The sequence below is a fragment of the Pleurodeles waltl genome, chromosome 6 (assembly GCF_031143425.1).
Source record: "Pleurodeles waltl isolate 20211129_DDA chromosome 6, aPleWal1.hap1.20221129, whole genome shotgun sequence".
NCBI lineage: Eukaryota > Metazoa > Chordata > Amphibia > Caudata > Salamandridae > Pleurodeles > Pleurodeles waltl.
In genome coordinates this window covers 1,515,041,050-1,515,053,804 of record NC_090445.1, presented here as the reverse complement: position 1 = coordinate 1,515,053,804, position 12,755 = coordinate 1,515,041,050, and the positions used below count along the sequence as shown (strand labels likewise).

The window sequence follows — 12,755 nt, the reverse complement described above, 5'->3', positions numbered from 1 at the left end:
ATCCAAGACCTTATCCTGGCAAGCTCTCCAGGAACAGTTGAGACATTTTTAAGGGTCCTTGATAAATTTGGTAATAAAAGTAGCCTTCTTGGAGTCAATCTCAGACATCGAGGCAACCTTATTGGCCAGCAGAGGTCTAGGGCATTCTGCCCTCAGACAGCCTCACACATCTCTTGGTCCATGAACTATTGCATCCACCTGGCGACATAATGTGCCACCTTCTGCTCGGGGACCCAGTCCACCGAGTAGGGGTGATAAGTTTCCACCAGGGTAAGCATTCCTGGCACCCAGAGGAGTCTTGTTCGCCTTCATCGTCCAGCCTGAGTTTCTTATCACTACCTTCCGGTTGCCACGGTCTACTCAGGCCCAGCTCATCTCCATAGTCCCCATCACGGTTATCAGAGCCCACCCCAGCATTGTCATCTGTCCCCCGAGGGGAAAAGGAGTACATAAAGGCTGGACATTTGCTAGTCTCCTGAAGGTTAAGAAGCCTTTTTAGAAAGGCAAGGCGAAGTCGTTCAAAAGCATCGGAGGAAGATTTTGGTACTTTAGCTCTGACGTCCGGTCGGGTCGAGGTAGAGGGTATGGAGGATGCCTCGAACCTTTCCCAGCCGGGGGTGCAAATGAACTTCCGACTGCCAGTTCCAGAAGTTGTTGACTCAAGGGTTGTAAAGCCCTAGATACCCACTCTCTCCAAAATGCACCTATAGCATCTGCCAACTCATCATCAATAGGGAGAACTGAATGAGTCTCCTCCCCGGACTCCCATTCTTCAGCATAATGACTGGCCATAATGACACTTGCCACAATAGGAAGGTAAAAATATTGTCCTGTTAGTTAGAGGGACCAAATCAGGCAAAATGCCACAACCAATGCTTGTTGTAAGGGGTAACAACATTGATTTGCCATGGTTTGTTTGTAACTACTGCCCTCTAAATAGAGCCGTTCATGTATAATGAGCTCTGCGGGAAACCGGCTAATCTGGAGCCAAGGGAAAGACAAAAAATATCTCAGGGGAGAAAACAAATGCCGATCTGACGCACAACTGCAGCACAATCCACAGGGGAAGGGATTAATGATGACAGAAATGTGAGAGGAGCGCAATGCCTCACTTCCTGGAGATGCATGTCTCTCACAACCCATGCGCCTGCAGCAAGCACTGCCAAAACTGACGCAGTGAAAGGAAAACCAAGGTGAGGCGTGCTCACAGAAAGACTGTCTCTCACCCAATGCCTGGGAGACAGAACGCCTGCTAGACAGGTGAAGAAAACTGCAACAGGCAGAGCACTCCAAGGGATGCGCCCACCATGTGGGCGACAGCCTCTGACAAGAGTAATGAAGTGTGAGCTACTGTATGCGCTTACCTAACACTGGGCAGTAAAACAAACAAGTAAGCACACACAAAACTGGAAACAATACCAAATGCCTGATATGTGCAACCGGGAAAGCCTGACTAAACACAGTAATCAGGATAGAAATAAAAGGCACTTATCTGGCTGCTGAGCAGCGAAGAAAGAGTGAGTGCGGCCCTGGACTGCCACATTTATGGGGCTGTCTCTCTATGGTTGTGTCCTGGTTGCAGCAAAGACTGATGGGATTTGTAGTCTTTGACATGTTAATATTGATTTTAAGATTGCCGAGTGGAAAATAAAGGAAGAGATAAGCATAATCCAAGCCTCCGGTCCTGACATAGAATTAACATTTCATTTCATGAATATTTTCAACATTTAATACATGTGTTCAAGCATTACTCATGGGACTCCATTAAACAACCACAATAACAGGTCAATGTAAGAATGTTTGTTTTCCGCGTTAGAATGCAAAGTAATTCAGAAAATGAAGGGCGTTGGCGGTCAACCAAGAACACTAAAGTAGTGAAAGTCCAGGAAATCAGCCAACATTTTGGAAAAGATCCCATTTGAAGACATGTGCAAAAGTGTCCTTCAGTACAGAGACCTATGTATGAATTTGTATGTGGTCCAATTGTTTTGTCATTCAGGAGTGAGGTGCAATCCAGGAAGATAATTATAGGTCATTCTTTCTGGTGTTACCTGATCTGACACCGGAGGTCAAATTTAACAGGTCTCCAGCAGCCTGAGTTGAACACATTTATGTATAGGTACCAGCAACTGGTGTACTTAGATCCAATTTGTTGAAATCTAATTGTGGTAACATTAAAGCCAAGTGAGTGCTGGTAGATGTTGACAGGAACAGTGGTCTTGATGCCCATTATAAGCTCTTGTTTTTGAAAGTAAAGGAGAGAGATCTGGGGACTGAATGAGATGCTACAGATGCTTCTGGAATTATGCCAAAAGAGGATCAGAAAGCCGGTCTCCGTCAATAGGCATCTTTTTAGCTAATTTGAGTGAAACATCCCAAGTCAAGGAATATGAAGAACAGAGGATATCTCAAGGGATCGATCAGACCGCTTTCATGCGATCTCAAAATACTGGGATGACTGTCTGGAATGTACTACCAGTAAACCTGCAATTTCCAAGGTACGTGTATGTGTGACTGTGTATGAGTGGAATATAATATCTTTTTCTAAAGCCTTGGGTAAAATTATTAAGATCTGACCAAGAATGAGGACAGTCGAGTTAGACCGGAGCTACAGTATATTGCGATAAAACCAACTACTGACAGGTTCTTGAATCTAATTAATGACAAATATGTATTTTTTGTTTTATTCTGTACACTAATGGGTTTCATTTCTGCCATGTCTCTTGTTATGATAACACGAGGTTACAGATATTGTCTAGAACTCTGGTGAGACATGAGTAACTAAAATCAATATATAAAAATAAATACGATATTATTGGTGTTCCACGAATATTAACCTGTCAGTCTCTGAAGGATAAAATAGCCTGATCAAACCTGCACGTGTAATACATATATACGCATAACAGATAATAATCCTGTGAGTTATTTTTCTCATTGTGAGAACAGTGGTCAATGTATGACTATCCTCTTGGGCCAAGAAACCTAATCTTGGTGTGCCCTCTTAACCTAATACAGTTTTTCATGGTCTTAGGTAATAACATGCCTCCTCCCTCTTGCACTAGCCCACCCATGGTCTAACACATACAAAGGATCATTAAAATTTGAGGGACATCAAGGCAATCGACGGATGTCCCATCCATCCTCCTCTCTCAGTTCTGCTGCGGTATTTAGAGGCCTGCATCCAAATGCCGAATTTACACAATTTACAATAAGCACCAGCTGAGCACTTGTTTTATGCTGCATACCTTCAGGATCTTGTGTTGGGAGGTGAGGGCACCATAGCGGTTCATTGCGTCTTGCTGCAAGACAAAGCAGAGGTGTCATACTGTAGGGCAAACAAAAAAAACTGAACTCATGCACATGTGAGCTCTGCCCAGAAATGGCATTGAGGTTTGTGTATTATGTACAATGTTTTTTAATATGGAGTGACTGGGGCATTACAGCGTGGATAAAGATTTTATTTTTAAATCATCTTGGTAAGGTGATCAAGTGGCCTTTCTGCAAGCTGGAGTCCTCCATGTTTAGTCAATGCAATGACGGTGACAATGTTGTGTCTGGCTACCATGCTTCAATCTGCTGTAGAGGATTCCAGAGGTAGATGAAAGGGAGGACGATATATCTCACAATTATATCAGCTCTCCCCACCCCCTTGCCTCTGCCTGGGTGAAGCCCGCCTCCAACCCCACACCAAAAATGCTTTGAGTAATGCAATTTAAAGTGTGCAAGCCACATTCTGTGCCTATGAGGTTCAAAATGAAATGGTGTTATTGACATTACTATCCCCATGTCCATGCAACACACTATGCTGTGCTGTAGGAAATGCGACGATTTTCCCATTTTTCATCAACATCGTTTATTGTGTTTGTCATTTTGTGCAGCCCTTTGGAGCTATGATAAGATTTCCTGATCTGGGAGTGATGAGCATCTGCCAGAGTGTCTCTCCTTACAGGCGAGAGAGGTGAGACTCTCCATTGGGTCAAAGACGTATTTCTGGTTGCTTTCTACAAAAGCAAAATCACCCTTCTAAACTGAGAGGGACCTGAAATGCGACTTGCTGCACCCAGTCATTATCAGATGGTGATCAAGTCTGCAATCCTGGATTTCCAGCTCCCTCCCCCTTTTAAATTGAAGCAGGGCTAACATGCTGAAATTTTACAGTTGAAAAAAGCCTGATAAATCCTGGGACATTCAGATTTTGTAGTGAAATTAACAAACATGCATATTTTAAAAGCATGGAGAATGTTTGATAGAAGCCAAATTATGAACTTCACAACACACCAGCACCCTAAACCGATGAGCTCCAAATAGTGTGGAATTCCTTTGGGAGTATTTCACATGATTAACAGATTACCACCTTAAGCTCACAAACAAATGTTGGATACATTCAGAGTATTGCATTTTGAGCTTCTGCTAAAAATCACTCAAGTTGAAAAGATGTCACTTTTGCTGTGAAAATGATGAACATAAGTACACAATTTCTAGAATCCTTATCATGGCTCTGTCGTGTGTAGATTGCTCTGGCAAATACTCATGATCTACAGCAATATAAAATACAGAGAAATACGGTGCATAAGAGCATGCAGTAAAGATGTAAAACAACCCTTTAAAGTTCCCTTTAAAGATTGCTTTAAAATTGCTAAAGGTCATCTCCTCCCTGCTCATGATGAGCTTGTCAAGTTATTTCGAGACATTTGGAATACCCCTATACCTGCAACGGGCTCCCATTTAAATGGTACTTAAGATCTCAGCTCTTCTGTACAAATTTCCTACACAGTGGCCAAATAGCACACGCTTGACTTAGATCACCAACTCAAAACACTAAAGTTGAACTGGCAGAAGCAGAGGACTCTCACAATTTGCCACAGCAAATTTCATCTGGGATGTCTCGAAGTTGAACGTCCTAAAAACAGCAGCCCTGTCCCATCACCCAGTCAGCTGCCCTGTCCCATACAGTACCTGGCATGTGGCTGCCTCCAACCACTGCATCCTAGACTAGGCATGTTGGAAATCCACGCACCACCCCGTACACTTGGCCATATCACAGTCTGCAGCTAGGATAAGGAACTATTCCCTGGTGATGGCAGGTGACCTGCAATAGCAAAAGTAACTGCAGCACACTTAATAGAGCACCTAATACAGAAATTAGCCCTGACACAACAAACCCAGTTCCTCGCACTAAGCCAGATTTACACACAACACCACTCACCTTCTCTTTGTTCAGGGCTTCTTGAGCTTCTAATTTATATACTAAAAAATCTGTTGACCAAAAGAGAGGAGAAAACATTTAGGAAAAATTAAAATGTAATGGTCTACTTATAAAGTACACAGTGGTCCAAGGTAGTTAGCTTAGACAAAGGCAATGGTCCTGGCTTTCACAAAGTGAAGAGTTTTGATGTTGCACCAGCGACGCCTCATTAACACCCATATTCTTAAACAAGACCGTTAACTTATCTTTGATCTTTTGCCAATTAAGTGGCAGTCGCTCTTTCTCACGTTGAAATGTCACACATTTGCATGGGTATGGGAAAGGGACGTGAAGGCTTTATATCTCTCCAACCTCCAGCTAACTGAAGACAAGCTACAGAGGCTAAAGGGAAGATAATAGCTTACATCCCATCTACATGCTGAAAAGCACATCACATGCTCAAAAAAGGACAAGCTTAACATGCAGGGCAAAGTCTCCCTGCAGAATCCTTGTCCACTGTACAGCTTAATCATCCCAGAAGTGTCCTGTAGTTCGGTAATCATAAAATGTAAGGATGTGATCCGTAGAGCCTTCTTTGCACTTGGGCCAACAATCTGACCAGAGTGTAATGTGTGCCACATCATAAATAATCTTGTCTTCTATGCTACCCAGTCTTTCTAATACGTTGACCATAATAATGTTTCAGTGATAAATATGCTACTTATAACTAAACCGCTTACACCGATCTGTTTCTAGTTGCATCAGACTTGTTTATCCGACCTCTCATAAGGTTCCCATTTCCTGTTGTGTTATTTTATGGTATATGCATTTCTATAGTGCTTTACTACTATTTACCAAGTCCTGAAGCGTTTAACCAATCTAGGTACCCTTTAAAGTTCTGGGGTAGGCATTAACTGGAGACAAAGGGCCTGATTTAGATTTCGGCCAATGGCTTACTTCACTCCCCCGCCAAGCACTGTTTTTTTTTTTTTTTTAAACAAGAATTAACAGCAAATATGACATTGATACTATCAATTATATTATCAAAGATGTCCTGAGTGTCGAAATCTGTGGGGTGATTAGCAGTGCATGGCGAAGAGAGTGAGTTATATTTACCTTAGGGCACGAATTATAGTTACTTGAGATAACTTTAACTATAACTGATTAATTTCTTTGGTTTGGTACTAACTAAAAAGTCTACCTTTTTTTAACGTAAAGTAATTTTCACTACTATACTTTAATCCAACCAATACCACGCATGGCCTTCAGCAGTGTGCAGCGGCGGTTGACCGCAGAGCTTGGCCTGTGGCCAGTACCTGCAGCCAACCTCTATAACAACCCAACCCTGAGCAGGGTTGACCTCAGGGCCTGTCCTGCGCTCAGCCCCTATAACAGCCCAACCAGCATGGGGCCCCCTCCCCAGGCCGATCTTGGTCACAAGGACCCGATCAACCAGGGCCCAGGCTAAATATTTCATGTTTTTTTAGGGGAGGGCACTGCGTGGCCCCCACCAGGCCTGAAGGTCCCTACCTTCTGCAGGAGCCAGCATTGCTGTTACAGACAGGAAGCTGCTAAAGCAGCTCCCTCTCTGTGAGGGTAATTGTTTCCTTTGTTTCCCTGCCTGCTTCTTTGCAGGCAGGGAAACAGAGGAAATCTCTGCTCGCAGCGAGGGGGAGCTGTTTGACAATCAGGTCTCAGCACAAGATCGGGAGGGTTCACAGAGCCTTTGCGCCCCTATAAATACAAATTTGAATTTTCTTTAATTTCTCAAAAACTAGTGGACGGATTTACACCAAATAACAAAAAGGACACTTTCCGGACCGAGAGCTACCTTTCTGCCAAATTTTGTGTAATTCCATCCAGTGGTTCGGGCGCCATCGCTGTTCAAAATCCCTATGGGAAACAAAAAGGGAAAACCCTCCTTTTATGACCCCCTCTTTTTCTAGGCCCCTGCATGACGGTTCACCTTGAAACTTTTCAAACAGCAGCTGAGATAACTGTTGAATTTTTGGGGAAAAGTTTGTAAAGATTCATCAAGTAGCACCAATGATATAGGCAAGTAAAAAACTGCTTTTTCTATAAAAAATAGGTCATAACTATAACTATCTATATATGTGTGTGTGTGATCCACTTAACTAGGAAAACAAACAATGAGGGACTTAACAGTAATTCAACCTTTGTCTAAAATTATTAAAATTAATCCTTAATAAAGTGATGTAGATCACGAAACGTATAAGCTGGCTGAAGGTATAGTATATATGGTGTAGAGATCAGTTCATTACGACTCGTACAGAAGATGAGGTAATAATAATTTGATGTCTTGATGAGAACAATATGAAGTGTGTGTATTTGGGAGCTGAAGACATCCTTTTTCAAAAATAAAAATTATCCAATGATTACCATTATTGACTTTTTTGTTTGATCATTTCAATTATTGTTAAAACGTTTTGGTGCCTCTATCCTCCTTTTGTATATACTTCTTATGATTACGATATCCGTGGATAACCGATTAAGCAAGAAAGTGCTTGGCATTTTCCACTTTACCTGTGAGATTTATGCACTTTAGGACTTCAAGTTAGTTTTGTCTTTCATACTTCAGACACTGGCAGGGATAAAAAAAGGTCCTAGCCATTCACCATTCACATTCTTCTTTATAACATAGGCAACTCTATCCTACTCTTTGAGCTGGTTTTCCCATTTTACATGGACATCAACATATGCACTTTGTCCAATTTGTTAAAGGATTATTCATCGTACAAGGATGCCAAATTAAAGATTTCAGTTTAAGCACTGATTTGCATTAAAGAAGATCAGAGAGGATTACTTTCTACAATAAGCACTGTGGTCCGCTGCCAGCAGCAGAAGCACTCTTGTCACTTCTTACTCTATGCCCTACTTACAGTACCCTCATAATAATGTTACCTTATAGAGCTAAAGTGATACTATACCAGATCTAGAAAGTAACCTGGCTTCTTTCTTAAACGTGCTATGTTTTGCTTTAGGTAGAAGCACAGTAAGTAAAGGAAGATGAGGTCCACTAAGACTGCCCATTTCCTGCCTGCCAATTTAGCCATCTTCGGTCACCATGTTCGACACAGATTTAAGCACCATTATCCCCTTTCTGCTTTGCAACATCAATAAAGACCATGTGGCACAAACAGACACACAAGTGCAGTGACGTCTGCAGAGAATACCAACAAAGATAAAGGATCACATGTAATTGTTCACTCGGTAACCATGTTCTGTCTTATTGCTTGTTTCAGGGAATTTACTTTTTATTTTTTCAAGTGATGTTATTTGATTTCAGTTCAATGCATTCCAGTTTATTTCTTAGCAATGTTTTCGATTTCTTTCAGGCCCTGTTGCTTCACTCCTGGTAACAAATCAGAAGAAAATCTACTGATTAGAACATACACTCGGGTTTCACTGAAGAACACCAGTCAGCTGGGCTCAGGACTAGAGTGGAACTCGTTGTTGCAATTCTAGGTGTGACCACTCTGAGAAGATGCAGATGATGGTGTATAAGCTGTGCATGATTTGAGCCGGTGGTTGCAGGTGGGTCGCATTGGCCCTCATCTTTGGGCACTGGCAAGTACCTTCCGCTGTCAGACTATAACCCAGCCCAACAGAGAAAAAAAACACAAAGGAGAAAGATGGAAAAAAGTGACAAATGGAGGATTAAGAAGGCATGAGATTCAATCAAGCTCAGGAGCCTTGGTATTCTGCAACCCGACCTTAGATAGCACCATAAGCAGGCTTCTGGGAAAAACATTTGGCCCCCTGCACATATTGTTTCATAAAGTCAGCACTGTGTATAAGACTGGATGAAAAACAATACAAAAAGGAAACGGATACAGCCAGTCAACAGAATGAACGGCAAACAATGTGTTGGCACGTTTTTCCTTGATGGAGGATCACGGATCAACCCAAAGTCTGAAATATGTGCAGGCTGACTGTTTTTAGGAAAGCAGTCAGGAAATTTACAGACGTGTAGCAGGGAACCAATGAATAAACAGAGATTACCGTATTAGTTAAATTCTGTTGTGCTACCTTCTGTAGGAATGTGTTCTGTCAATTATTGTTACAATAGTAAATGGAATGTCTAAATTTGTTTTAGTGGATATGAGTAATTCTGGGTGTTATTGAAGTATGATCACTGGAAGGATTTATTAAGTAAACAAAAACATGGTTTAATAATTTTGACAGTAATTTAAAAAATATGTTGTAGATATAGCACGTAGTGTATTAACTTGAGTTGAAATTCAAAGAAGCACAGTTGGGATTAAATGAAAGCATAATAAATTAGTTTGCTCTAGTCTCCACTTGTTGAGAAAGACAGAATCATTACATTGGGCGATAGTTCTAAATAGAAAGGGCACATTTACCTCATTGATTCTCTGGGAGGGCTGGCTCTTAAAGAGACCTAAACCACATTTCTAACATACACTAAGATATAGATCTTTTGGCAACGGGAAGTACATGCACTATCCCCTTTATCACCTCGGTATGGATTCATTAAACCATGCCTGGTTACACACGACTCTCACCTTCCTTGGTCTTCTTGTGCTCTCCACGCTCCTTCTGGAGAGACCGCTCCAGCCGGGACCGGTGCTCGTATACCACTGCAGAAACAAGAAGTATAAAGAGTTTATTCCAGCTCTACTGGGTTTACACCACACCTAACAAAGGCACTTCCTTTAGTAAAGTTTTAGCTTTTTGACAAATTTGGTGTAATTCCACTCAGATGCTTTTTTCTGTAATGAAAACCAAAGACTCCTATGGTAATTAAAATAGAGAAATAGTACCTTTGAGATCTCAACATCATTTTCTTAGCCCCCCCCTTTACAGATCTGCACAAAACTTGCATTGAAAAACCCAAAAGAATGCACTTTTGGGGGAAATTTTAATGCAGATTCAAACTGCGCCAAACGTATTGAGAAAAAAAAAAATTACTCAGTTTTGGAAACTCAGCCAACTGTAACTACAGCAGCATCACCGTCAGGGTGGTAGGTAGACCGATCTAGAGATGGACAGATAGATGATCACAAAATTTATGATTCAAGATTTTAATAGAGAACTAATAGGCATCTTAGTTCTGAGCCGTTTCAACAAGGAATTCAGCTTTCCAGTCATTCGAAGTTCTACAGCAGAAAGCAAAATATCTCACCACTATTTATGGCTGATACTTTATATTCTAGGAATAAATAAACAATACTGTCTAGGGAAAAGGAAGTTCGACTGTCTAGGGCTAGGCACCATAACGTTTTTACTTTATTTGTTTACATATTTTTAAAAACGATTATCAAGTGTGGCTGTCAACAGCCCTGGTGATGGAGCACTTGACTCCTCTAACATAACAAAAAATAACTTATGCCCAATGTTCAGCTCAGAATTCTGCGGCTGGCGCTACCAAGGCAGCAAGGTCTTCATTCTGCCTAATGCTCTTTCATCCCCCAGACGACACTCCTCGCCCTTTATCTCATTGTTTCAAATTATATTTCACCCATCCTTTCTTTGACAATATTTTCTGTTTTTCTCTTTTTTCTCCCTCTGTATTTCTGTCTCTTGCTCTGGGCCAAAGTCTGATGAAATAAAGTAAGTGCTGATTCGAAACAATATAAGTGCCAGTGGGCCCCCACCTGCAACTACCAGCTCAAATTAAGCATTGGCCTACCCACAGCCCCAAATAAATCAAGACATCATTGGCTGGTCGGGGTGAGTGCCTAGTCAGGTTGTTCAGGAGATTCTTCACAAGACAAAGCGTAACCACCTGACTCCTGCTCTACAGACCCACAATGCAGACTGGAATTAAAATTAAATTTTAAATCGACTACAATATGTAAACTTGTCATCTCGAGCAAAAGAATGACACAATAGATGGCTCGGGGTTCCACACTATGTGTCACCCACGGCCTGGCCTCTCTCTACTCTGAATTGGCACATCAAACAACACTTAGATGCAATGTGCTCAGGTCTCACAATGTGTCCCTGATAGTAAAACTAATCCACTTTAGTATCAGACACCTCCTTAACATGAAGCTTTTCAGCCACGGCTCTTTCTATGTACATGTTTCAATGGATAAGCAAACACCACTGCTTAATTTGAGCAGGTGTTTGCTGGTGGGGCCCACGGCATTTAGTTTTGGAACCGGTAGGGCCAACCGGCACTTACTCTTCCTTATCAGACATTCCTCGAAAACAATAGAGTAGAAAACACACAAACGCGAAAGAAGAAGGAAGAGAAGACAGAAAAACCCGTCAAAAAGGGAGAAAGTAGGATTCTGTAAGAGTGAGATAAAAGGACAGGAAGTGCCTGGCAGTGGATGAAAGAAGCAAAAGGTGGAGTCAGGACTACGCAGCCTTGGCATTCGGTGCCGGGATGTTTAATAGCACCGGCCGCTGTCTTCTGAGCAGTGCTCTGGGCACTGGCACTCATTGTGTTACAAATTAAGCACTAGCAAACCCTGATATCCATGAAGGCTTCTGCTTTCATATTCGCAACCAGACTGGGTCTTAAAACATTTCTCAGCACAGTGAGGGACCATGAACGTGAATTAGTGCTAGTCAGCTGCATTCGTCCTAGGAACAGTGACAGTGCGGCATGCTGAAGTGATTTTCCTGTGGGTGAGAGAGACATCTTGAGCACAAGTGGTGCACTATATACCGGACACCTACGATGCAAGACTGAGTGGAGCTGACTAAATCATGCTAATTGTATGTAACCTGGCAAGAGTCTGAGAGTAGGAGGTGTCTTGGGGTGTCGCGTGGGCTCTCATTATTCTAAATGAGACTACTGGATTTCTAGGCAGCAGGATCGATAACGGTGTGGGGGACTGAGTCTGACCCACGTGTAAGGAACTCTGTCACCCTAAATCCGGTTGTTGCTCCGGCTAACTAGCAGTGCCTCATTTCTCCCACGGGGAAGAAATGATTGGGCAGCCGAGCGCATGACATCTTAGGAACTTCTCAGGGAAGTCGTGGTCACTGAGATCCAAACCAACTCTCTCATTCACAATATGGTCTCATATACAAATGACAAAGACAGTATAAGTTTTATATAATGTTTTAATAAAACGACTGTATTTTAGATATTAAGGCGTGAGCCGCAATAACCAGAACAATACAACATAGTAGGATTGATATAGTAACCAGGAGAGTAAAACATAGAAATAAAGCTATCATAATTCCTAACCGTTTCTACTCTCCCTCTGCTTGTTCTATTTAGAGCACAGCATGTTAAGCTTTCAGCTTGCCTTTCTGTATCACTAGGGAGACGGACACACTCATACCTGAGCAAAGGCCTGTGATCTGGTTCAGCATCTGCAACGAGGCAGTCAGCGTCTAGTTGTGGTTCCCTGGTCGGAATCTCCCTCTTGATGTATTGGGACAAGGAAGTGATTTTATAACTAACATGTCATCGTGATCACAAAATGTTCCTGCGCAGGAATGGCAAGTCTAGACTCCTACCACGTCTATCGGCAATGTACCAGACTGTATCCTTGACTAAAGCACAGAGTGAATATGTTATGAAGAACTCCAGTGCTGAAGTAGGCAAAACAGTGTGATATGA

The 12,755-nt window shown here is 42.1% G+C and overlaps 1 protein-coding gene across 1 annotated transcript in view; it reads right to left on the bottom strand.

Moving 5' to 3' along the window:
• LOC138301022 (Golgi integral membrane protein 4-like) overlaps positions 1–12,755 on the bottom strand; it is a 208,863-nt gene that overhangs the window by 169,772 nt on the left and 26,336 nt on the right. The window contains exons 2-4 of the mRNA XM_069241045.1: positions 9,733–9,807; positions 5,207–5,256; positions 3,246–3,299 (exon numbers count right to left, since the gene is read on the bottom strand). Of these exons, the coding sequence (XP_069097146.1) occupies positions 3,246–3,299; positions 5,207–5,256; positions 9,733–9,807 (179 nt within the window). The remainder of the gene's footprint in view (positions 1–3,245; positions 3,300–5,206; positions 5,257–9,732; positions 9,808–12,755) is intronic.